This window comes from Vanacampus margaritifer, chromosome 9, assembly GCF_051991255.1.
Source record: "Vanacampus margaritifer isolate UIUO_Vmar chromosome 9, RoL_Vmar_1.0, whole genome shotgun sequence".
NCBI classification, from domain to species: domain Eukaryota; kingdom Metazoa; phylum Chordata; class Actinopteri; order Syngnathiformes; family Syngnathidae; genus Vanacampus; species Vanacampus margaritifer.
The window spans coordinates 19352420-19379212 of NC_135440.1; the positions used below are offsets into that span (position 1 = coordinate 19352420).

Here is a 26793-nt window from a genome sequence, read left to right on the forward strand (position 1 = left end):
GATATAATGAAAACCAGTTGGGAAAAAACGCAGTAAACGCCAAGTCGATCAGTGACGTCACATTCGGTGCCTTGACCTTTTCGCTTTTATTTGAATTTATTTGGGAGGGGGAGGGACTTAGATTTATGACCAGCTTAAACCCCTGTTTAACATTATGTTCAAGGAATAAAATATTAAGAATAAATTAAGGATTCAATATTTTAACCTCTTTGCTGGCACGAGTGCCCCACAGCCAGGTAAGTTTGGTGACGTAATCACAAGGTGACACCCACCACCTCTCCTCCTCCGCGGCGCTGTGAGTCGAATTGAGCTGCTTCGCTTCACTCAAAGCAGTGGTGGAGATTTTTTTTCTCTCTCTTCGCCAGGAGGCTGCTAGTTTTATGGCTGCTCTTCGTTTAATAAGTCACTCGGGGTGGAGACGCTTCTTCGTCTGACGGACTTTTCCCCGACCAAGCGGAGCGTGCGTCAGCTTTAAAGGTAAAGTTAGGTTTGTTGAACAAGAACACTTGTCTTGTAAAGGTAACGACGTGGCTCTAGTTTGTCGCGCGCACGGTGCATTCAGGTACTCTAGGAAGAAGTGGGACAGCCTTCACTCGACAGCTGTTTTCTGTCAAAGGTTTGTGTGACTGTCTGAGTCGGTTTCAATTTGGGATTATATCTGCACTGTAAGGCAGAAAAATAGATGTTTAAAGCAGTACAAGTGACAGTGTGGGTGAAAGTGTCTAGGCGACCAAGCTTCCGCAGCGTGAAGGGGGAAAAGTTGACTTGACGGATACTTCACGGAGTGTCCGCGAGTGCAAAAGTCTACGTGTCGCGTCGTGGGCAGGGGGTTTTGAACATCAGGTGAGACTTAACAACTCGTGACTCTGAAGGGGGAATCCGGCGTTTCGTCAGTCTTTAGCTATATATCAATCAAAGGATCAATAATGAACGTCAATCAATGGAACCCTACGTAAAGATGCTACTTCCGTTCTTATTTTGAAATGCCGTTCGTCACTTCCGCCTTTCGACTGGTGTAGACTTGCTACTTTTTAAAATTATTCGTAAAGTATTTTGAGTTACTCATTGGTACTGTCTGTACCAATTATTTTTGCATAACAAAGCACCAGTGTGTTTGCGTTTATTTCATGGCTGCAACTAACGATTATTTTAACTCATTCACTGCCGTTGAGAGTTACAGATGCCAAGTATCCATACATTGTGAATTTGTAATGAATTAGATTAGAATAATATTTGACTAAACAGGAGGATAATTGATCTGCTGTACTTTCTTAGAGGACTCCAGATATTTGACAATATTTACTGTTGAGAAGTTGAAATTCTGAGGATATGGACAAAGCCTCCAAACGATTAACCCCCCTAGGCGTTATTGTGACCATTTTTTGTCTTTTTGTTGGTTCTGACCAAGCCATTTCAAAATAAAATACTGCCCACGGTTTTAATCGTTTTTTTCCATTTCGTATCGTATTAATCGTAATTTTTTGTGTTAATTTTTTTTTTTTAATTGATTAGTTGCTGATTTAATGGATTAACAGCTGTACCTCTAGTGTATTTCACTTAAACTGAGTGAGTCCACTAGCAAACCAAATCATTTGTCCAAGTGTCCATGGTCTTTGTGGTTTGTCCAATAACTGGAGTCAGTGACTGAAAGGATTCAACTGAATCATCTGAATATTCTATGTTTTGGTTGAGCCTAAGTCGAGCCAGTGAACCAAATCATGAGAATCTTTTGTGTATTTAGAACGGCTGCCAGGATGTCGTCCCGAGGTCCAAATGACTTGTGTGTAATATGCGGAGGAGTTCTTCAGGGTAACCAAAGGCGTTGGCTGTTTGGGGGCCAGCAGAAGAAGTCTAGTCAGCTTCAGACCCCCACAAGGTCCCTGAAAGGAGAAAGCCTGTCAGGGTCTTCGCCAAGCAGTCCGTGGGGTGAGTTTTTCTTCTTCTTCTTCTTCTTCTTTGCAATTTAGGTCACTTGAGTGACAGCGTGTGTGTGACCCCCACAGGCAGCATGTCATCCCTGGTCTCGTCCTCTTCCCTGTCCAAGTCCCACCTGTCCCTCAGCTCTTTGTCCAAATCATTGGACGTCCTGTCAGTTCTGACACACATCCTGGGCAGACCGGTGCAGCGCAGCGCCGGCCGCGGGGAGTTTGTGTGCGGCAAGTGCAGCGGCGTCCTGGAGCGCATCTTCAGATTTGACACGGTCATCGCCAGGGTGAAGGCGCTGTCCTCGGAGAGGCTCAACAAGCTGACTCAGGAGCGAGACAGCATCCGGCGTTGGGTGCGAAGCAACTACGTCCACAGGCACCCCCAGGAACAGGATGAGGAGGCGGGCGGAGACGAGGACAAAGACGACTACAGGGACATGCTGAAGGACAACATGGCACTGGCCGAGTACGAGTGCTGGTCAGAAAAGTGGGACACGTGTCCTTACTTTATACGAACAGGTAACGGTTTTATAAGTGACATTTTGGATCAAAACCCTAATTTCTGCTCCAAGGCTTCATGTGAAATCTTATTTGAAATTTGAAACTTTTATATTTATTTGAAACCATGACCCAAGCTTGAAGCTTTAATTTGAAAACCTAACCCTGTCTTGAAACCTCGGTCCGATTTTGCAAGCCTAACCCTAAATTAAAACCCCAATTTGAGACCCAAACCAAATTTGAAGCCCTGATTTGAAACCCCAATCTTGTGTTGAAACAATAATTTTAATCTCTAACCACAATTTAAAACCCCAATTTTAAACCCTACCCTTGCTTGAAACCATAAACTTTCATTTGAAGCCCTAATCATATCTTGAAACTGTAATTCCTACTTGAAACCTTAACTGCTGTTTAAAAAACGAATTCTGAAAACCTAACTTTGTCTTGAAACCCTAATCCTAATTAGAAGTCCAAACACAGGCTTTAAAGCCAAGTACTAACCCTATCTTGAAACCCCAATTTTAAGATCTAACCCTGTCTTGAAAACATAATTTGAAGTTTTAACCCTCCTTGAAATCTAATTTCAAACACTAACCTAATTTCATACCCTAATTCCTGTTTGAAAACTTAACCGCAGCCTAAATCTCTAGTTTGAAATGTTAACCCTAATTTTAAACTTGGAAATCCTAAAGCCTATTTTGTTCGTTTATGCGCCCTGCAGGTAAAAGGTGCCGAAAGGGTCAAAACTGCGAAGGCTGTGACTCTCTGCGCGTGTCCGACTCCGATTACGAGTCAGTGTGCGGAGTTCCACGCCGAATGCCGTACCAGGCCTTCTCTCCTCTGCCTCTGTCCCGGGATAAATCCCAGAGCATGCCGCTCCACTGGCACAGAATCCAGTCCACCTGCTCCAGTCCCGGCTCCTTGACAGCCTCCACCTTTTCCCTGAGGACGCAATCCGTCCAGTCTCTGGACTCCCTGGATGACGGCGATCCGTTCGACTCGCCCGGCGACCAATCGGTCACTTCATCACTCCTCAGGGAGCTCCGGCATCTGGGAGGGACGCCGGTCCGCTCTCCGGCCGGGAGCAAAATTCCCGTCCTGGCCGGGAGGAGCAAGAGTAGAAGTTGTAGTGAGATGACGTCCCCTGTGGTGAGCAGGAGCCTGAGTTTTGGGGAGAATGGAGATCACCGCCGCGGAGAAGAAAAGGAGGATGATGATGATGTTCTGATGGAGATGAAGGATGAGTTCCTGCCGCTGCATCAGCAGGTGGGTCAAGTCAGTCTTGTTCCTGCTTGTCGGATTCACTAATTTTTTAGAGGAAATGTGAAAGGAATGTTTTGTAACTTCTTAAAAATTGCTTTTCTTATTTCCTTTCTGAAAGTAGGCAACAAAATGTATTTTAAAAGTTGTGTCACAAGTTCAAATGTTTTTCTGAGGCGATCGCCTTCTTCCACGTCAAATATTGACACAGTTTGTTACCTCCTAGAATAGCCGAGCTGCTGCGTGCCCGTCTGTTTAAACACCGAATTATTTGTCCAAGCAGAGCGCCTCTCGCAGGCTCCATCAAGTGATCAGGCATCTGCGAGGACAGCTAGACCAGGCTGAGTCCCGCGTCAGGTCCCTTGAGGCCCAGCTCGAACCCAGAACACCCCAGGATGACTGTATTAAGGACTGGAAGCATGTAAGCACTCATAATAAAGGTTTTAATTTCTGCCTTGAAACCCTAATATTAATATTTAATACTGGTTTGAACCCTTAACTCAGGTTTGAAACTTCAAACCCTAATTTGAGACCCTAACGCCAACTTGAAATCTTAACACAGGATTGAAACACACACCCAGCCATGAAACCTTTATTTGAAACCCTAACTTTGGCTTGAAAAGCCTTATTTCAGATCCTATCATTTACTTGAAACACAAATACAGGCTTTCGAACAATAAGACTTGAAACCTAAACCCAGGTTTTAAACCCTTATTTGAGAAACTAACCAATTTGAAACCTTAACCCAAATTGAAACCCCTAATTTCAAACCGTAATCCAGGCTTGAAACATTATCCCTGGTTTTACTCCTTAACCTTTGCTTGAAGCCCGAATTAGAAACCTCAAACATGATCAAAAGTAAACCCTAATTTGAAACCCCAACGTTTGCTTCAAACCTAAATTTGAAAACCTAACCCTTATTTGAAACCATATAACACAGGCTTCAAACCCGAATTATGAACCCTAACTTGAACTAACCCTGGCGTCAAACCCAAATTTAAAGCCTTAGCAATTAGTTGAAACCCTCACACAGGCTTGTCGCCCTCATTTGAAACCCTATCATTTACTTGAAGGTCTTTTTTTTTTTTTTTGAGAGCTGAGTATTGTTCATTCGGTAATTTTACCGATTTGACATGTCATCATCATTTTACTTTACTTGAAGGTCTAATTTGAAACCCTACGTTGAAACACTTAACTTTCGTTTAAAAGCCTAATACTGCTTTCAAATGAGTTTCAAGTATGTATGAAATGGACACTTCATTAGGTACACCAACATTCTAACCGTATACACGACAATGCATATTTCTACATCTTAAGACCAGGCAGGTGTGCTCAATTGATTGTCAGGTTATTATACAACACAGCAGCCGGCCAGTTAGCGTGTTGTTGACACAGGCACACAAGTACACAATATAAGGAATGAAAGGCGTGGCCACTGTGTGTTTTGCCTCTAGAAAGGTGCACCGCCCTTTTTTTTGCTCATTTATAGATGTAGACCACACACACACACACACACACTAGTGGAATCCTGGCAGACTAGTAGTTTGCCCTGAGCTGATTATGACAATAGATTATCTGTGACTGTCAGTTAGGGGGAAAAAAAAATCATAATGGAACGCGTGTTAATAGACACAAACACGTTTAAACAAGTTACCTAATCGCTCTCGTTTGCATGCACATTTGCGACTTTTATGAATTTCTTTATTTTGTATTTAAAAATATGTCAAAAGTCAAAGTAGCATGTAAATGTTGACACAGGGATCCTAATCGTGGTTTGAAACCCTAATTTGAAACCCCGATGGTGACCTGAATCTCTATTATTAGCTTCAAACTCACATTTGAAAACCATAACCTCTATTTGAAACTACTCCCTGCTTTAAATCCTAATGTTGGTTTCAAACCCTAATCCAAACCCGACCCTGGCTTGAAAACGCCAAAGACATTTTCATTCTGGTTCCCTTCAGATTGTGCGCGAGGAGGACGGCGCCTCCCTGCTGCCCGACCTTGCTCGCTCCCTGCACAGTCGGGATCGGCTCATCCAGGTGAGAGATGATGATGAGGACAGACAGACAGACAGACGGACGCTAAGCTCTCTGGAATGTTGTTTGTCTGTGCGCCCGCCAGCCTCTTCCTACATGCTGGAACATTGAAGTATCGTTGTTATTAAATAGCAAAAACAAAATCATTGCGTATCTGCTATAAGCCTGATATTTCAGTGAAACATATATTCCACGATATAATGATGATATACTGAATGAATGACAGCCTGATTTGTTTACCATGTTCCTCATTTTGTGTTTTGTGTGCGTCTGTGCTGTCATTGTCCTCAGGAGTGCATGAGTGTGATCAAAAGAATGTGTGTGGAGGGCGGAGGAAAAAGCCAGTTAGCAGATGAGGTTGCCAACAAACTGGGCGAGAACCTGAAAGAAATTGTCAATGACAACAAGGTTAGTGGACCTGATGGATAAATATTGAACATCACATCCCCAAAATATTCATTAGAGCATCCTGGAGATTAATAAAACAAATAAAAAAAATTGTTTCAAAATAAAACACCAGTTTCACCAGTCAACACGATATTGGGTTGGTAGGACATAAGAAAAATCCCAAGCAGCAATGCCTGAAATTAAACTTGAAGAAGCCATTTTGGTTTGAAGAAGACATTTTGGGCAGAGTATGGCATCATAGTTTGGTGACCTTTTTGAAGATTCATGGAAAAGTAAAAAATAAAAAAATATATATTTTTTAAAAAAATTAAAAACATCCCCCATCACAAGTTTCTTTCTTCAAAACTGAGTAGAAATACCATATCTTTGCCCAAGTAATTTTTTTGTAAAAAATATTTTTTTTTGCCTAGATTATCTCCTCATGATGCAAATGGTACATTTTTTGGTGTTTCCTGACAAATCTGAAAAAAAAATGACATAGCCGATTATTTTAAGAAGGTCTCAATCATAACTTGACACACGAAAAAAGTCACTTGAAGGCTGACATTTTTGTTTGAAGCAACCATTTGGGAAAATATGAACATTTTTGAAAATAATAAGGCTTGTATTTGGGAAAGTTAAAAAAAACAAAAACAATGGTCAGCATGTCTACCGTAACAGAATGTGGTAAACTGATGGAAAAAAAGGACCTAGGGCTGCTCGATGATGAAGAAAATATTAACGACTATTTTGGTAATAATTGAAATCACGATCAGGACGATCATTTATTTTTTGGTACAAAACAAGAAAATGTTTAATCGTAAAAAAATATTAAGACAAATACAATCCTTTGAAACACTATAATTATGCAAGTTCCTTTTGGATAAATTAAAAAAAAAAAGTTATTTAAAAAAAAAAAAGTACAAATGTATCAATTTAAACAACTTAGAATTAGTATTAATAATCATTTTTTTGGTGACGATTATGCTGATTTTGGAATTGTGGGTAATTGAATTTCAATTAATTGCACTGCCTTACAAGCACCTATTACTGTAATTGAACAGGAGGTAAGCCATTTTGGTTTTAAACAGCCATTTTAGACAATCTTCAGGGCTCTATTCATGTGTTGATTAAAGTAGAAATCATCTCCTTGGCACTAATAGCAATTAAAAATGCTACTTAAGCACACACTCATGTGAAATATTACACTATATGTCTCTATTGTCTATACTCTTCACACAGGTTGCCATGGAGAGTTTGATGCGCGAGTTGGCGGAGAAAGGAAGGCATCTTGAGGAAGAGGTGACTTCCTTGAAAAAGGCGGCAGGAGATCGCGAAAAAGACCTGGAGACGCTCAACATGGTGCTGCAGTGCAACCAGGACATCATAGACGTACGCTCATTTTTGACACATTGGGGAAAAGTTTGCATTTCACTGTTCAAGCTAAGTCCATGTACGTTGTCCCTGCAGGATCTGCGTGCGGCCCTGGGTGAGAAACAGCGCCTCCTGCAGGAGTTGGAGAAGGAGAGGGAGGTGTGGAAGCAGAGGGACCGGGCCCTTGCGGCCACCATGCAAGAGCAGGACGAAGTGGTCCGCCTCCTCAAGGTGGAGCTAGAGAGCTGCATGAAAGATATTCAGGTACAGATAGACAAAGAAGTAGTGTGAATAAATCTAACTTTATTTATAGTAGCTTAGTTGTACATGTTTGTTGGTTTACTTTTTTAAATATTTCATTATTTTTTTATAAACATCCACTGATTGATAATAGTCAAGTTTTTGATGAGTTAATTGTTATAAACTAAATTAAAAATAAGAAATTAAATTATTAGTGCATTTCTTTTGTCTGTTATTTCCTTTAACTTCTTTCATATTGATAAAAAAATTTTATTTTTTATTTATAGCATATATGTAAGTGATTATTTGACATTAGTTCCAACCCGCATCATTTCCCCCCATAATTTAATCTCATATTGATTATATAATTAATAGAAGTAAATGACAAAATGCGATATTAATGCATTTGTTTTATTCATATTTTAAAATTCATAATGAAATAAATCTAACTTTATTTATAGTAGCTTAGTTGTACATGTTTGTTGGTTTACTTTTTTAAATATTTAATTATTTTTTATAAAAATCCACTGATTGATAATAGTCAAGTTTTTGATGAATTAACTCTTTGACTGCCAAAAACGTTAAATAACGTTTAGTAAAATCCTATGGAGGAGTGCCAAAGACGTTAAAAGACGTTTTTTTTTCAAAACAGAGGTGAAACTAACCATTTTCTATTGTTGATTACTGAAAAACGGAATAAGGTAGAAACAAACTTTTTTTTCTGATGAAAGATGAGAGTCCAATCTTTCATTTGGTAGTATGTGTGTTTCCATAGTCCAAACACATAATTTTCTGTGGACCTTGAAAGATCAGTCAAAAATGCTTAAATCGGCTGGCACCCACGGCATCCCTTTTCTGAAAACGTCTGGCAGTCAAAGAGTTAATTGTTATAAACAAAATTAAAAAATAAGAAGTTAAATTATTAGTGCTTTTCTTTTGTCTGTTATTTCCTTTAACTTCTTTCATATTGATAAAATAAATGCAAGAAAATAAAATGTAAATGTAAATAATTAAAGTCTAACAAAAAAGTGTGTTTTGTTTATTTATAGCGTATATGTGATTATTTGACATTAGTTTCACATTTCCCCCTATAAATTAATCTCATATTGATTAAATAATTAATATAAGTAAATGACAAATACGATATTAATGCATTTGTTTTATTTATATTTAAAAATTCATAATGTACAATAATTTCCTTTGAAAATATGAATAAAAACATTTTCTTCCCTTAAAATAATAAACAGGTATGTACACATAATAACAGAAAGCAATTTAAATGTATTTATTTTAAAAATAATATTATAATGAATTAAGGAGCGCAAATTTAAAAACCTTTAGAGAAATGAGAAAATAAAACTACTACCTTTTTTTTTGTATTTTCTTTGCTAAATTACAAATCATGATACCATTGTTTTGTTTTTTTACCCTTGTATATTTTTTTAATATTTTTAATAATTAAAGGTAATCTGCTGACTGCTGACGAATATGAAAATGCTACGTGAAGAAAAAAGGGAGTGAAACCTGAGATTTTTATATTACATTTATATGGTTTGTTTTACACTAGATGCAAGATAACACAATTGTCCTTGAGACACGTTTTGTAATCATTAAACTTGCGACCATTTTACATTCTCCTAGGCTCTGTCCGACTCCGTTATTGGCCAAGGCTTGGAGGGGGGCGGGGCAGAGGCATCCCTGGCCTCCCAGCTCCGGGACAAGCAGAGTCGGCTGGCGGCCATGTTAGAGGAACGAGAGTCACAGAGTGCCACCTTATGCCAGGAGGTCACCAAACTCACCGCCGCCCTGCAGGAGTATCAGAATGTCGTTCAGGTGCGAGAAACCGGATCCTTAAGAAAACCATGATTTCATCTGTGTGGGTTTTAATCGAAATGTGATGAACAGAGTCAGCAGGAGAGTTACGACCGGACGACGTCGGCTTTGACCGCTCGGCTGACTGACGCTAGGCGGGCGCTGCGTAACGAAGAGCATCGCAGGAAGGAGGCGGAGAGAATGCGACACAACCAGCGAGAGGACGGAGAGAGGGCTGACAGGAAGCTGAGAGACAGTCTGGAAAAGAGGGACCGACTCATACAGGTCATCTATATTTGATACATGATAGTTCCGCAAAAAAAAAAAAAGCAACCCTATCTAGTGATTATAATTTTGTTTTAATTTTTGTTTGAACATTTTAAAGCAGCCATTTTAGATTGACGCCAGGGTGCAATAATGAAAGTCTTTCCCCTCGGTAGCAAATCCTGCAGGATGCTGAGGAGCGCGACCGTCAGGTGGAAGAGCTTCAGCACAACCTGCAGAAGAAACGAGACGAGTTCATGTCGGCCGTCAAACATGCGCTGTGAGCGGCGTGGAAGCTGCCAGAAAAGATGTTGCACTTTTAGAGTGGTACTACTTGTTGTTGTGGTGTATATTTAGTTGTATTTATCTCCACAGGTTTGCACTTTTTTCCTGCCAGATTCGGGTACAACTTGTAGCGAGCGAGTCAGCCAATATGGAGACGTTTGATTTAGAAAATTAGCACATCACTGCTATTTCATTTTCAATACTACTTTCTATGGATGGTCATCAAATCAGCTTTTTTTTTCTTTTTTTTTCAGTTAGGCAACAAAATTTTGATCCTCTGTTTCTATAATTGGCATGTTTCTGCAGGGCATTTTTTTTCAATGTTCCTTCTTGTATGAATGTAATGTCTGGGAAGATAGTTCATTTTTTTGCTCAAGAGAATTAAACACTCTGATCCAAATGTCTCAATTTTTTTCATTATGTGTTTTGGAGATGAAATATTAACTTGAAGTTCCGCAATATGACGCCATTGTCCAAACTGTCCAACCACCAAGCAGCCTGTCCTGATTCTTTCGAGATCGTTGCTATGATCACTGTAAAAAAAAAAAAAGGGGGGGGGGGGCGTTATTCAGCCTTTATGTAATTGTAACTTAAGTGCATAATACGTTTTTACACTTTAATACATGTTTTCAGTTAACATATGTTCAAAAGTGAACAATTCTTTGAGGTGAGTTGTTGAAACAAAAAGGGCAAATTTGAATACGTGAACTTGACTTAATGAGCTAAATTTAAATTTAAAAGTATTGCGCTACACATATAGTCTCTGAAAGTCACATTTGTTATATATTAAATATTATATGACCTTTAGTGGAGTAAATCAATATTTTTATAAACACTATCATCCTACAAGTAAAAAAAAAAAACTTTATTGAGGATCCTTAAAAAAAACTTTATTGAGGATCCTTAATCTGAACAAAGGTGGTGACTTGGCGCAAGAACACACCAGATCAATTTGCGATCTGCCACTAATTGCTGGTGGAACAGTCACCTGTGTGGCCAGAACTCATTCTGTTATGTTGGAACAATTTATAAGTTATGGACAATTTTAACTTTGTTGCTTCATTTAATTAAAAATACATTGCAACTCCTGTAAAATATGGTGAGCTAAAATGATCAACAGTTTTTTTTTCACGTTTTGTAGATGACATCTATGTCTTTATTGTAAAAAAAAAGAAAGAAAAGTTAGCAAATATAAAAATAAGATAAACATAATGTGATTATAGATTAACAGCAAGTTTAAGCCATTCTGTAGAGGACAAAAGTTTGCTTCTGTTCTCTATTCAGTGCCTGTCATGAGACTGCTGGTCGTCTGACCATTCACGGAATGTTGCTCATTAACACGCCATGATTTAATAAAGCAAGAACATGACTTCAAAATATCACATTTCTACAGCACCAACTCACCCATTCAGCAGCTAAATTGAGTTTAAGCGCTAAAGCATTTTCCTCACTATGAACATTTCCATAATCTTATCCAGACAAACAACCCTAATGTCATTTAAAAAGTTAGCCGAGGAGGCGTTTTTGTAGCTCAAAACGTCAAAGTGCAGTCTGTATGGACGCGGTCAGGAGCTTTTGGGAGCACAAACAAGAAAATGTTAAGTTTTAAGGTCAAACTGCAGTGAACCGTGTCGGAGATGGCGCACCGGCTTGGCCCTCTACTTTTACTCCTTGCAATTCCATCAGTGGGTAAGTCACTTTAAAAGCATTTTCTACAATAATATACATATTTTACTAATTAAACTAGGGGCTGGCAGAGGGAAGGTTAATATATATAAATAAATGCTAGAGGCTAGCGAGCTGGCTAGAAAAACAAATAAACTTGCTAAAAACAAAATAAAATGGAGTTTCGCCTCCAACTATCCATCAAGTGCCAATGTTTCTCCTCCTGTTTTTTTCTTCATTTTTATTTTTTTTTGCGCCGCTGGGATAACTTCTTTTTGACGCCATTACGGTGTCTGTTTTGTTTACTACTCTCGCTAACCGCAAAGGTAGATGGGTAGCTGTCAATCATTCTCACACAGTAAGTGACGTAGAGGCTCGATGTCACTAACTGTGTGACACAAAAACACCAGCCACTGCTTATCATCACAGTTTATTTTATTTATATCCTATGTTATTTTTTTTAAGCATAAAAGGCATGTAATAAACAAATACCAGAGACAGATAAAGACAGGACTTTTTTTTAATTTTTTTTATCGTTCTCAGGTAAGACTACACATAGAGCTTGGGGGCCCCCTAGTGGCTTGGAGGGTCTAGGCAGACGCCTACTTGGCCTATAGCAAGAAACGGCTTTGGTCTTTTGAATACAGTACAGCATATTGATTAAATTGAGGCTGACATTTTTTTTGCACTTCATTCTTTGATTAACATGGTCCATTTTTTTCGGTTTTTCAGTTCCTCTCTTCTGTTACACGTGTGTGTTTCCCGCCATCTCGCCACTGGACTGCATCAGGTTTCCTCTCATGTGTCCTGCCGGCCAAGTCTGCCTGTCCAGCAAAGTCGTAGGCCAGAAGGGTGAGGTCTTCCACTCGTTTTAGAAAGGGTTATAATTTGAAATAATACCAACAGTTGGCTTTCTTCAATTCAATACTAGTTGTTTACTGTCTTTATGTGGATGCTCCCTTTTTTTCTTAACATATTCTGCATTAGCCCCACAGCAGAGAATTATTTACATGAAGCAGGCACACTTCCTCAAAAGTATCATTTTAGGAAAAGGCTTAAAATAGAGTTTGAGTTATGCTTTTTCATCTTTTGGGTGTTTTGACAGAACCATGAAGGTTTTGTCCTCAGCTCACTTGTATTTGATTAGTCAAAAATGTTTTTTCTACTGTTTGGGCACACTGTAGAGTGCCAGATTGCACTGTGAATTTTAAAAACAATAATTGGTAAAATAAAAAATAAAAATCTTATTTACATGAATCTATTTAATGGTACAAAATTTTGCGTTGAAATTTTCTTTTTTTTCTCCTCAATAGTCATGAAATTTGGATATGTTGCAGCGAAACAGATTGCACTCTTATACGTGAAAACATCTTGATTTTTTTTCCAGGGAGAAACTGGTATGAAAAACATGCATAGGGAATTCCCCAAGGTTCTGTCCTTTGCCCACTTTAATTGGACTAGTCTTTACGAAAATAGATATTTGAACTATGAGGTATGAAAATTAGATTTGATAGGAAAAAGACCAACTGATTAAATCAACTTCTACATAAAATGTTAGGAATGAGCTGTTGACCATGATTTGGTTTCGATGTACACATTTTAGCATTTACAGATTAAATTAGAAAAAAAAAGTCATCTTCTGATGTAGTGAAATGCTTTATCAAAAGGACTTTCCTACAATTCTGTCTTCAGCCGCTTATGTTTGACAAGTTAGGTTTTGTGAAAATTGTCATTACACCTGGAAAGAAAGAAAGAAAGAAAGAAAGAAAGAAAGAAAAAAAGAAAGAAAGAGTATGTTTAATCATGTTTTATTTCCAGGAGCATTCCATGTGGTGATTTACGAGAAGAGCTGCATCCTTCCCGCCTTGTGCGGTGTGTCAGGCCAAAAGTCCATCATGGGACTCAACTTTACCTTCACCAACAAATGCTGTGACACGCACCTGTGCAACAGAGCAGCTGCTACTGCCACGCCCATTGTCAGCGCCACCTGCTGGTCGGCGACTCTACTGGCGCTTTTTGTGTCTTCTCTGAATAGCTGAGCTCAAATGGTTTGTGGATGAGAGGCAGGTAAAACTGTATGTTTGTGTTTCCACTGTGCATCATTAAAAGTGACATTATGCCCCTGAGACACAAAAATGAATCATTTTGTACAAATATATTTAATATAACAATCATTAGATGCATAATGGCTCATAACGTAATTAAACATTTTTTTCTATATGGTCCTTCTATATCTTGGATTTCGACCTACCACGTGTGTCTGGAACGTATCCGCTGCGATAACGGCGATTCAATGTATTTGCATATTGTTCAATGGGGCTGCTGCTTTCTACAAGGCCGTCTGTGTGGCATCATTGGCATTATTTGACCTCTCTCCCCGAGATTTGGGCTCTGAACCTGGGGCGCTAACATTAGCTTGCTCCACTCTGCCGCCACCGCCGTTGCCTCCACCGTTCACCAGCGTCTGGCGATCCGACTGGGTCGCGGGCTCCGGCGGAGGTGACACGATCACTCGTTCTATGTGCTCATTGGCTGTCCGTTCAGTCACAATCAAGTAATTGGGTTCCAACTGGTGGGAGCTGGAGCGGCGCTGCAGTGCATGCTGGGTACATGAGAAGGAGCGCTGCCGGGGAGTTGGCTGCGGCGATAGGAAGTGAGGCGTCAGCGCCCTTGGGGCTTCCTGCTGCCTCTCCCGGTCCTCATCCTCCGAGGTGACCTCCTGCAAGGTGCTGATGGGTCGAGGGGAGCGGCCCATGACTCTGGGAGGCACCAAGGCGGTTGCCGATTGGTTGAGCTGCGGTCGCCAGTTTTGAGGGGATGGGTATTGGACGCTGCCCATGGACCAGTTACTGTCAAGACATCATTTCAGTTGAATGTTATCATCAGACAGAGCTTCTTCCACCAATTATGCACACAATTGGTTTATAAAACATTTAAGGAGTTCCTCAAGGTCCTATCTTTAGTACACTTTTAATTTCCATTTACATTCATTGCGCCAAGTACCAGATAACACTGTGATGTGTGGAACCAACTAGAATTGTTAAGGAAAAGATACATTGGTCTAAGCCAGGGGTCAGAAAACTTTCCTGTCAAAAGAGCCATTTTAGGTCAAATAAATAATCAAAAATGTGTCTGGGGCTGCAAAACATTTGAAAATTGTGATGAAGGAAACAGTGTTAGCTAATTAAAGCTGCACCACAAACGACACAAAAATATGCAGCATCCAATACTTGAACCTACCTTTCATCTTCAGTTTCTGGATTTTTGTGTGTGTGTAATTTTTCATGCTTCATTTTTCGTACATTTTTAGACTTTACTCCCTGTCTTCTTCCTTTTTTGGACATTTGGCTATTTTTGCTGCCTTTTTTGCTAGCAAATTTATTACTTTTTGTGGTAATTTTGTGTACATTTTATGATAATTTTCAGGATTTCTTCTTTTGTTTTTGGACATTTTATACTTAATTTTTGAACATTTTCAAAAATATTTTTTTTTACTTTTTTGGGCAATTCCAAAAATATTTTATGGTAATTGAATGCCTTTCTTTTATTTTTGGAAATTTTAGCTTACTTTTTGAAAAAAAATTCTGCCTTTTTTGCTAGCAAATTTATGACTTTTTGTGGTAATTTTGTGTACATTTTATGATAATTTTCTTTCTTTTGTGTCCTTTTTGTTTTTGAAAATACATTTTTTTGACTTTTTTTTGGCAATTCCAAAAATAATTTATGGTAATTTAAAGCCTTTGTTTTTTTGAAATTTTAGGTTACTTTTTGAAAAATTTGTTCTGCCTTTTTTATTCAAATGACACTTTTGGCAATTTCATGGACATTTTATAATACATTTCTGCTTTTCCTCTTCCTTTTTGGACATCACTTTTTGGACATTTTAGGTAATAAAAAAAAAAATAAAATAAATAAAAGTAATTAAAAAAAAACGTTTTCATCTTTTTCTCACAACTTAAAAAATTGGAATATTTTATCTAAAAAAATACAAATAAATATATCATTTTTAAAATTAATTTCTACATTTTTTTGCAGGTTGCAGACCCCTGGTCTAAGCAAACATACTGTTTTGTACAGTTGTAAATCTTGTCTCTTAGTATGTTTTCCCCAGCCACACACTGACATTTATAACACTTACCTCTGTGGCGATGCTGTCATATCTCGATGTGCCACAATCCCTGAGAAGGAGGCACTCCGTCCTTGTGTCCCGACCCATGGAGAGTACATAAGCGCCCGCTCCTCCCACAGCATGTCGCTGGCTGCGTCCACGGTTGTGGGCCCTCTTTGGATCTGGTGGGCCAGCAGGAGCTCCAAGACTTGGTGGTGCAAGCCTTCCCTGGCCACGTCTACGGGGCGGCGCCCTCTGCGGTCATGGAGCTCCAAGTTGGCACCATGGAGGAGCAGGAGCCTTGCGGTGTCGTAACAGCCGTAGAAGGCAGAGAGGAAAAGCGGTGTCTCGCCCTGGTAGTGAAATACAGTGAAATCATAAACATTTATAGGCAACTCACAATATATGAATTCAGCTACCCTGATTTATCCGTAGAGTAAATTTTACTCTAAACAGTCTATATGGTCCCACTGTAAACAGTAACATTTACAATTGAAAGAGAGTAAAATATTCAGAGTAAATTTTACTCAAAGTATTAATAATGAGTACAAGACAATTTGCCTATCTCATGAAAAAAAAATATTTTTCACTCAGTAAATTTTGCAATAAATTTTGACAAAATTTTACAAGTTACACAAGGGTAAGGCACCAACTCATGACCTTTAGCTTGGAAGACTGCCACTCTACCACCCGAGCTATGCCACTCCTATTGTTTGCTTATATCCAAAAGTTGGGAGTTACGAAGATTCCAGCTGACACGAGCGATATTCTAACCCACGCTAGGAGCTGCATGGCTCTGGGAGTAGATTGGCTGTCTCCAAACCTGAAGTTTTTTGGGTTTGTTCCTTAACCCTTGAGTGGCTTTATTTTTTAACTCTCTTCCAAGTGTAAATTTTACCCTGTTTAAAGTGGCACCAAATAGACTCTGTTAAGCGTAAAATTTATACAGAATTACTGTACCCTCCTTTATTCACTAAAACAATTGCCAGTTCCCTGTATTTGTGGTCTTACTAAAACACTCTAAGATGCCAAAAGTTAGCAGCAAAGGGCTGTCTAACATAAAAGGAGTGCTTTGGCACCCTCTTGTGGTGTCCTGGCTTCATTGTTTGGAATCTTTATTTTTGGGGATATGAGTCTGCTTAAACTGAGGAGAACCATCAGATTTACCCACTAAAAGTCAGTATAACAGCTCACCACTGTACCTTATTATCTTGCATGTCCACAGCAGCACCATAGCGAATGAGCGTCCTGGTCAGGGAGAGATGATTCACTGAGCACGCCCAGTGCAGGGCCGACCTCCCTGAGAGAGGTAATGTGCATTCCCGGTGGAAGGGGATGGGGATGGAAGAAGGGAATGAGTAAGTCAGCCTTTGAACAACCATTACACAAAAAGAGTCCAGAGCGAGAATGGAGGGATGTGTTTGGACGTGGGCGCAGATGAAAAAGACGAAAAGAGGGAGACAATGCCAGGAAACAAAGTTAATGCTCGTTGATTAACTTTGTTCGGAGTCAGAGGAAGGCAACAGAGGGGCTGGAGAAGGAAGAGAGGGGAAGACATGGAAAGAAGAAGGAGGTAAGTTACTCCGTCTTCACCAGGAATGGTTGCCACATGTCGCACTTCTCCAAGGTCTCAAGCGGCGGTTCTCAAACTTGAGTTTTTACTCCAATCGTTCTTTCTTTAGCCTATAGATATATCTGTACACTTCCAGCGTATTGTTGAGGATCATCTCACCAGTATGATCCGTGTTATTGACCGACACTCCAGCTCTGAGTAGCTCCAGAACTACTCGATCCAGTCCACTGCGCACCGCACGGATCAGAACCACAGAGCCGTCCGGGCCGCACCACTCTGCAGACTGACCACCGCACAACATATGTGACATTTTATATATATGCAATACAGAGGTGGCAAATCCAGGTCCAGAAAGTAAAAACCCTGCCACAGTTTGGCTTTAGCCCCAAGTGCTAGCTAGCTCAAGGCTAGCTCCCCGGGTGCTTGTTTACCTGCTAGGGAGCTAGCTAGCTAGCACGAGGGGTTAAAGCCAAACTGTGGCAGGGTTTTTACTTTCTGGACCTGGATTTGCCATCTCTGATGTAATATGCTAAAAGTATAAACACAACAAACCTGTTGAGGGGGACTGAGCAGAGGTGGAGGTATGGCGTTCCGGTCCCAGCCAAGGGAGGAAGCTGATGGAAATGTAAAAAGCGCTGTCAAAATTGCTGTCTAAGTACATTTCACCCTTGATGTCCTTGTGATGTGTTTGACATCAATGTGTTCATCTGCACATTTTGTGTTGGTTGTTGTCTCACCTGGTGGAGGCCTACGAGGCTGCGATCCTCCCGCCCTGTAATGTTTGATGTCTTCCTGGCGTCCAGCTGTCCTCACGTCCTCCACGGAGCTCTGCGTGAAGTCCGTGTCGCTGGCAATGTCGTGGTCCCTTTTGAGAGGCCTGAGGAAGACACGGTTCAGATTACATTTCCTCTCAAGCCCGGAACCTTCATTGGGCACTAGAACCTTCTCTCGGAATTAGTACCTTCTCCCTGGACTTCAACCTTCTTTCAGGACTAGAATCTTCTCAAGGGAATAGAACTAGAATCATCTCTTTGGGACTGCAACCTTTTCTTGGGACTAGCACCTTCTTCCGTAGGGAGTCCTATAACCTTTTCAAAAATAGTACCTTCCTTTGTGACTAGAACATTTTCTTTGGACAACAACCATGTCTATTGACTACTTTATGACGACTAAATAGCTCTTTGTGGACAAGAACTTTTGTTGCGCAGTAAAATCTTCTCTCGGCGCTAGTACAGTCTCTTAGAACTAAAACCTACTTTGGGAGTACAACCATAATTACACTCTAGAATCTTCTCTATCTACTTCTGGGACTAAAACCTTATCTCAGGACTAGAGACCTTTCTTTGCATTACAATGTTCTCTTAAGATTGGAACCTTCGCTGGGGACTGGATTCTTCTCTTCAGTAACCAGTACCTTCTTTTGGGTCAAGAACCTTCTCTCGGAAACTTCAACCTCCTCTTGGGACTACAACTTTCTTTCTGAACTACAACCTTCCCTGGGGACCAGAATCTTCTCTCAGCAGTAGTACCCCCTTTTGGTACTAGACTTTTCTCTGGATTACAACCTTGTCTTGTGAATACAACCAAGTTTATGAACTAAAACCCTCCCTGGGGACAAGTCCCTACTCTGGGCACTAGGACCTTCTCTCAGGACTAGGACCGTCTCCTGGGATAAAAACTTTCTCTCAGGAGTAGAACCTCCTTTGAGCAATAGAACCTTCTCTTTGAACTAGTACTTCCCCCCTGGGACTAAAACTGTCTCTTAGGATAAGGTACAAGTCAAAATCTCTATCTTTTAGAAAGTAGCGCGCTTGCGTTCACAGTAAAACCTTTGGTCTCACCTCATCCTCATGGCGTCCTCTCCAAGGGGTTCCCTCCTCCTCTTCTTTTCGGCCTCCTTGGCTTTCTTCTTCTTCCTGAGGCCCGTCTTGTCTTTGTCTTTCTCCCGGGCCGGCCTCCCCCTGGCCTCCTGCTGGGTGGCGGTTGGCGTCCAGCCTTTGGGTTTTCCATCTGTGGTGGTGGAGCGATGGCTCACTCGCTGGCCTCCTGCTGCCTGACCGTTCCCCTCTCTCTGCCGCCTCTGCCGCCTCACCACCAGGAAGACCACCAGGGCCAGGGCCAGCAGCAGTCCCGTTGCTACGGCAACTACAGCCCACAGCCACGCAGGCGTTGGCTCTTTAACACAAAGCAATGGACAAATGCGTCAACTCTGATTTCTGACATTTTAGGCTCATCTTAGACATTTTTACAGTTTCTTTAAGACAAACTTGTTCAAGATATTTTGTATGATTACTGCCATTTTGCTTTAAAGGAGACAATTTAAGGTTCATTTACTACCAAATTTGGCGTGTTTACAGGAAACTGCGTTCAACGATGCTACCTTTGACATCCTGTTTTTTGGTCCCTTCCCCTTCCTGCTCGTCCCGGCTCCCTATTTCGTCCTGGACACCTCGAATAGCAATGACGGACTTTAGTTCCGGCAGCGTTGGAGATGTGATGGTCCTCCGCGACATGACTGCCCTCATGAAGCTGGCGGCCTCGGTGGCATGAGGGAAACAGGTAGAAGGCTGGCGGGAACATGGACGGTTGTCCACTTGGAGAAAAATCAGGGAGCTGGGACACGTGGAAACATTATTTAACACGGGGTAGAACAAAATAACCATTTTACGTTGCACCTGACCGTTTTTTGTAATGATGTAGTATCGATGCACTATCATTAATTATGTTGATTTTGCCTCATATAAAATTCAAGTTCATTATATTTTTATATTAAGTGGTATGCTTAATATATTAATTTTCTTCATTCAATGCTTGTAAACCAGTGAAATAAGCTGAAATGGGGAACCCCATGGCTGTGTACTGACTCCACTGGTTTTCCCCATATAGACCCACTATTCCTACTCAATCTTTCTTTTTCTTTTTCTTTTTGCGTAACGCTCACCCGTTGGCGTCGCCCGCTGATGTCTGAGCCAGCAGGTCAACAAGCTGCTGAGGGTCAAAGTCGAACAAACTCCTGTCAGTGGCGAGTGGCGCCGATCCCCTCAGTGCCAGTGGGCTCCGTAGTACAACGCTGAGTGCCCACAGCAGTGATGTGTTGGTGAAGGTGAATGCGCCCCCTTTGTGCGGAATGGCGGCATGCACCACCAGAGTTCCCTTGGCCCACAGGGTGCTTTGTTGAGCTGAGCAGTCGCTGCCGTCCCACCCGCAGGCGGCGTTGTCGCAGCCCTTGTCGCACTGAGAGTTAGCGTAGTGGTTGCGGCAATATGGAATGTGGCCTGGACTAAGAAGCAAAAAAACGTCACATATATTAGGTACACTTGCACAGTCTTTCCGTGGAATCCATTGGTGGAAGCAAGGGAGACATTAAATGCAGGCCCTTTTTTTTTTTTCAGTCAGTCAATTGAAAAATGCTTAATAATAATTCTATAAAACTACATTCAATTAAAAATAATGTTTAATAACAAAAACAAATACTGGTAGAAGATTACATTAATATAAAAATAATAATTCATCATATTAATCAAATTCTAATCAATTAAAATTAAATTTAATTGAAAAATATTAGTTGATCATTTTTGAAATAAAATAGTAATAATGACGCATAAAATAATGAAATATTTTACAAAAAACAGTTTAAAAACAATATAATTAAAATATCTTATTCGTTGATGTTGTATATGTAATTTAATGTAAATTAAATATTTTAAAACATTTACAAAAAATATATAAGATTTACAAATGATATAAATACATACTGAATGAATTTGATTTAAAAAAATAAAATGAACATAAAAAATAAATATTATCACAAAATGAAATAAACATATTTTTTTTCATTTAAAAATGAATATAATAAAATCAATCAATGACATTGTACTTTTTCTTGCGCAACTTGTCTATTGTATGAATTTGATATGATGAAAAAGTCTCACTTGCAGTGTCCCTTGTCCTTGAGGCAATCCATTCCATCCCGGAGACACTCGGGCTCCATGCACTCCCTGTCACATGACCCATCCCCAAATTTGTCTTTACACTTTCTGCTGGCGGGACACTGCCCCCATGGGTCGCTGGACACCACTGCGGATACACAGATACACAACAAAGTTGATCCCTTTTAGCATTATATCAGCTATAGTGACTTCATAGTTTGTTCTACTTGATTTTCTGCAAATATGCCAAGTGTTTTTCTTTTCTAATCACACCATCTGCATGGGTGACACAAATATCGTCTTTCATTGTCTTTCAGCATGAATACAGTTCAAGACGTGACGAGTGCTTCCTGATGTTGGCGTGTTAAATGGGAACAGGAAGTGAGGCCAGGGAGGCCCGACATCAACAGGAAGTTTCCAGGGGAAGCCAATAGCTAACGGGAAATGGAGCCGGCGCTGGATAAAGGTCAGAATTGATTGCCGTGGCAACGGGGTATGTGATGGAGAGGGACAATGGGGCTTGGCAGGTGGGTGTGGCACCACAAACACACAATTTGATAGGTGTTGAGTGAAGTGCAAATTACACCAGTGACCCAAATGAAAAAATTCAAACGTATCCCACTGAGTAGTAAAATATAATCTATTAAATTAATCCATTCATCCATCAGTTTTTTTTTAAATCCTTCACCACATTATGTTTAATACTGTGTTACATTATGTATAGCATGCATGGCTGAACAATTTTGAAAAATAAAAAATTTTTCCCCTTAATTTTGCGATTGTGATTTAATATGTAAATATGTTTGCAAGGTCCTCTTCCCATGTATTCTTTAATTAACAAACACAAGCATTATTTGTATTATTTACATTTCATTATTTTACAATTCAGAAAATCAGGTTTATTATACATACATTTCTTGGTATTTGAATATTGCATTCTACTACATTGTGATGTCAATTTAAATTTGATCAGTTATTCAGACAGAGACAATCCATCCATCCATCCATCGTCAGATGTTGTATTACCTTCAGTGACAGTCTGAAATCAGAACATTCCTCACACAACTGATTTTCTAACATCCATCCATAAATTGTCGAAAATCAAAACGTTAAAATCCTGCCCAAGTTCCAACATTATAACGAGAGTGCATTCCATGATATAAAGAAGGCAAGTTTCCTCACAGTTACCTTGTCTTGTGCAGCTCAGTCCCAGGAGGATGAAGACATGCAGAGTCGACATCATCTTCAACACATCCAGCTTCTTACTACCACTTTAAACTTTTACCAATCCAGCTTCTAACAGCTCATGTGGCCAGCAACAGCAGCAGCACCTTCTTCTCAATGCAACACCCGCTCTACTTGGTTCACCAGACCTTTTCTTCTCCCCCCCCCCCCCCCGCAACCGGAGGCCCTTGCGGATATCTGGACGACTTCCTGCCACTGTGTGCAGAAGAATAGAGCGTCTGTGACTCACAATGTCAAATGCAATAGCAAAACAAAAAAAGAAGAAGAAGAAAAAAAGTGTATAGTGGAAACCATACTGTTTTAAATCATATTTAATATCAATATCGCATGCGTTTCCAATACCGCGCAGCTCTAGTTCTAAGTAACATTTTAAATGTCATATACCAAAACACTGTCGGCTTACACTATATAACTAAAGTAAACATACCTCACGATTTAACTTTGTTGCCATAATTGATAGCTAGTTATTTAGTTAGCTTGTTTGGTTGTACTGTTTGTCATTCCCCCACCCCGCCACAGATTCATTTTATCTGCAAAAGAGCAAATCACTTTCTAAAGTTAGATTATTTTTTTTAATACAGGTTTAATACATAATTATGACAATAGGCAATTTGTCCAAGTAAAGATGCCGTAGAAACCAATTACTTCCGCGTGCAGATCAGGTAACCGGATCTGTCGATTATAGGAAATGCTGCCACACTTCCACTCACTTTCTCTTTCATTTTGACGCGGAAACAAGAACGGTCGGTCGGTCGTTGATGTTTTTAGAATGTAAATATATATTCTTATCACAATCTTAACAAATACTGTACATTTGGATCGAGGTTTCACCCCGAAGACTGTTCGGCACCGTTGACATTTGACGTAGCTACAGTAAATAGTAAGTACAAGTTGAATGGTTGAGTATCAACATGGAGATTGAAGGGTGAGGCTAAAATATACTTTAACCACAGGTGCACTTCCTTTGACCTCAAAACTTTGGACTTTTTTGTACTTTTGTGAAAAAAAACAAAAAAAAAACATTATAATTTAAAAAACAAAATGATTTTTCTGTTGTATTATGTTGTATTTTCGATGTTGTAATTGCACCACACTTTGAGTTGCATTTTTAATGTCTGAAAAGTGCTGTATCCAGTTTGATTTAATCTGATAATAATGATAATACAATTATTTTCTTTTATATTCAAAGTGTAAACTTTCTTGTTGTCAAAATAACACCTATAGCCCTCAACATGATGTGGTGCTATATAATAAAATCACAATGTAAAGGTCATTGTATTGTGCAGGTGTACCTAATAGTATGAGCATGATTTAGGATTATCTCTTCTCTGTGCAGACATGTCCAAAGCGAGCGCCTTGTTGTTCCCGTTGCTGTTTGCATGCGTGGACGTGTGCATTCTGAGCGTCCTGCGCTCCCTGCAGCTGTCGCCACAATTCTTCCAATTATTCCCTTGCCCGCCACTCATCGCATTATGGGGAGGAGAGTTGGCTAGGGCCGTCCTCCTCCTCCTTCTGCTCCTCCCTGCCAACGGTCCGTCGTGGGCCAGAGGCTTTGGTGCTCTCCAGACCGTCCTGGTCCTGTGCTTGCACCTCCCGACGTACGTGACGCTTCTCCATGCTCTTGGCTGGGCGACCGAGGAGGAGATGTGGGGCTGGCACTCCTGGGAAAGGGTGAGAAATAAACACATTTTCATGGAACTTTGGGCAAAAATGCAGTACCACAAACTTGCAATTTTTTAGGACCATTTAGTTCTTGATACTTGAATTTACTTTTCTACAAGTACCAAGACCTAAAGGGATCTGGAAGTTAAGATGAAAAGGATTGGAAAGGACCTAGAACTAACCTAAGTAAAAAAAAAAAAAAAAGCCCAAACTAAAGGTTCCTGGAACTTTAGGGACTGGGTTGGGGTCAAAATGTGTTAAAGAGGCTGACGATGAAAACATTTGTCCAGGTGTTTCAGGGTTACCTGGTGACGGTGGTGTCGTGGATCTACTGGACTCAATACGTCCAGTTTTTTCTGCTGTCTTTGTCTCTCTCCGTGTCATCTGTGTGGAAGACGACAAGCAAAAACCAAGAGCCCAAAAAAGACGCCACCTCGTCTTTGACGAGACTGTTGGGATTCATGCGGCCTCAACTTGGTTGCTTTGTGGCCATACTGCTTTTAGTGGGGCTCTCCTCCTTTTGTGAGTTCTTTCATTCAATCTCACACACATTAAAGACACTTTTGAGTAATGAGCATCTTTTCAAATAGATCCTAGTCAGTTTAGTCTACAATAAACCTCAGAGCCAGCCTGTAAACATCCAAAACACATTTGTGTGGATTAACACGTTTTCTTGCACATTTCACCGAAAGTAAAGTGTGATTGACACGTGTGGTTGTGCTTCCAGGTGAGATGGCAGTGCCGCTGTACACCGGTCACGTGACGGACTGGATCCAGAACCAAGGGGCACCTGACGCTTTCACAGAGGCCATCACAATTATTGCAATCATGACAGTTGTCAGGTAAAAACGAGGATTTTTGATCTAATCTGTGCATGTACATTTGAAGAGATGTTCCCCTTGTTTTGTTCCAGTGCGGTGCTAGAGTTCATCGGGGACCTGATGTACAACGTCACCATGAGCCACATTCACACGGCGGTACAAGGAGAAGTCTTCCAGGCTGTACTCAAACAGGAGATCGCTTTCTTTGACACCACCCCCACAGGTTATTCTAAATCACGGGTCTGCAACCTGCGGCTCTGGAGCTACATGTGGCTCTTTTGTCCCTCTGTTGTGGCTCCCTGTGAATCTCTATAAAAAAATGTAACAATATATATATAAAATATTATTTAATATATATATGTATATATATATATATATATATATATATATATATATATATATATATATATATATATATATATATATATATATATATAAAATATTATTTAAATAAATTAATGATTTAAATTAAAAAAAGAGTTATTAAATATTCAAAAAATATTATTTAATATATATATATATATATATATATATATATATATATATATATATATATATATAAAATATTATTTAAATAAATTAATGATTAAAAAAAAAAAAAAAGAGTTATTAAATATTCAAAAAATTTCCGTCCAAATTTGTAAGTTGTCAGAAAAAGAGACATGAAAGGTAGATAAAAAGGTTGTTGAAAAATTCCAACAAATGTCCAAAAAGGAAGAGGAAAAGCAGAAAATTACCATAAAATGCTCATGAAATTGCCAAAGATGTCAGAGAATTGAATAAAAAAGGCAAAAAAGAAAACGTTCAAAAAGTAACTACTGTACTGCATGTCCAAAAACAAAAGAAGAAATCTTCAAACTTACTATAAAATGTACACAAAATTGCCAAAGAAGTCAGAAACTCAATTCAACAAGGGTAAAAAAACAACAACATTCAAAAACAAAAGAATAAACTCCCCAAATGACCATAAAATGTCAGAAAATTGATATAAAAAAGGGAGAAAAAAATGTGAAAAAATTGCCATAAAATGTCCAAAAAAGGAACAAGAGAGGCAGGAAATTTCCATAATATATCCATAAAATTGCCAAAAATGTAAGAAATTGTCTTGTGCTGTTGCAGGTGAGCTGGTGTCACGCATCACCACGGACACCAACACTATGAGCGAGGCACTGAGTGAGAAATTGAGCCTGCTCATGTGGTACATGGGTCGCGTCATCTTCCTGTTCTTCTTCATGGTCAGACAGTCGTGGAAAATGTCCCTGCTGACGTTCATGGGGCTGCCCATCATCTGGGTCGTGCCGAAGTTCACCGCACACTACCACCAGGTAACCCACAACAATGACGAAAATAAATGCAAAAAATAAAAACAGTTTTATGTGTTTTTGCATAGTCATGAAAAACACTTTTGAGCATATGTAAAGATTGAGGACAATGAGTGTTGCGTTTTCAACAAACCTTATGTGGGTTTTTTTTTGATTAAATAAAAACACAGTTTAGCCTTCAGTGAGCCAATTGTTAATGTTTCTGTAAAGATTAAAGACAATTTGTAAATACTCCAATGATAGGCACACGAGAAGCCCGATCAACTTAACAAACTTTTTTAGCGACATCAAATACACTGCATAGTCGTTAATGAACATAACATACCTGTTTTGTTGTTCGCAAAAGACACCGAGTGCTGATTTGCTGTCTCTTTCAACATTTTT

The 26793-nt window shown here is 39.8% G+C and overlaps 4 protein-coding genes and 1 long non-coding RNA gene across 5 annotated transcripts in view; 3 read left to right on the plus strand and 2 right to left on the minus strand.

Moving 5' to 3' along the window:
* Positions 1 to 119: 119 nt before the first annotated feature.
* On the plus strand, positions 120 to 10484 carry LOC144058110 (uncharacterized). Its single transcript, XM_077576354.1, has 12 exons — positions 120 to 477; positions 1742 to 1926; positions 2004 to 2444; positions 3145 to 3689; positions 3967 to 4104; positions 5648 to 5725; positions 6014 to 6130; positions 7352 to 7501; positions 7580 to 7747; positions 9365 to 9556; positions 9629 to 9820; positions 9976 to 10484. Exons 2-12 carry the CDS (start codon positions 1755 to 1757, stop codon positions 10081 to 10083), a joined length of 2301 nt encoding a protein of 766 aa, XP_077432480.1. The 5' UTR covers positions 120 to 477; positions 1742 to 1754; the 3' UTR covers positions 10084 to 10484.
* LOC144058113 (uncharacterized) lies at positions 9252 to 12038 on the minus strand. The gene is made up of 2 exons (XR_013295387.1): positions 11489 to 12038; positions 9252 to 10617 (listed from the first exon to the last, which is right to left on the minus strand). It is a non-coding gene; the product is annotated as an uncharacterized LOC144058113 (long non-coding RNA).
* LOC144058112 (uncharacterized) lies at positions 11041 to 13967 on the plus strand. The gene is made up of 3 exons (XM_077576356.1): positions 11041 to 11773; positions 12482 to 12601; positions 13568 to 13967. Exons 1-3 carry the CDS (start codon positions 11722 to 11724, stop codon positions 13786 to 13788), a joined length of 393 nt encoding a protein of 130 aa, XP_077432482.1. The 5' UTR covers positions 11041 to 11721; the 3' UTR covers positions 13789 to 13967.
* Positions 13890 to 22693, minus strand: notchl (notch receptor, like). The gene is made up of 11 exons (XM_077576353.1): positions 22548 to 22693; positions 21363 to 21507; positions 20372 to 20710; positions 19811 to 20043; positions 19272 to 19605; positions 18168 to 18307; positions 17983 to 18044; positions 17590 to 17713; positions 17060 to 17157; positions 15888 to 16210; positions 13890 to 14598 (listed from the first exon to the last, which is right to left on the minus strand). Exons 1-11 carry the CDS (start codon positions 22600 to 22602, stop codon positions 14079 to 14081), a joined length of 2373 nt encoding a protein of 790 aa, XP_077432479.1. The 5' UTR covers positions 22603 to 22693; the 3' UTR covers positions 13890 to 14078.
* Positions 22694 to 23286: 593 nt separating this feature from the next.
* The window catches only part of tap1 (transporter 1, ATP-binding cassette, sub-family B (MDR/TAP)), a 9533-nt gene continuing 6026 nt past the window's right edge, over positions 23287 to 26793 (plus strand). The window contains exons 1-6 of the mRNA XM_077576479.1: positions 23287 to 23484; positions 23941 to 24275; positions 24557 to 24788; positions 24994 to 25108; positions 25180 to 25310; positions 26207 to 26412. Of these exons, the coding sequence (XP_077432605.1) occupies positions 23943 to 24275; positions 24557 to 24788; positions 24994 to 25108; positions 25180 to 25310; positions 26207 to 26412 (1017 nt within the window). The 5' untranslated portion in view covers positions 23287 to 23484; positions 23941 to 23942. The remainder of the gene's footprint in view (positions 23485 to 23940; positions 24276 to 24556; positions 24789 to 24993; positions 25109 to 25179; positions 25311 to 26206; positions 26413 to 26793) is intronic.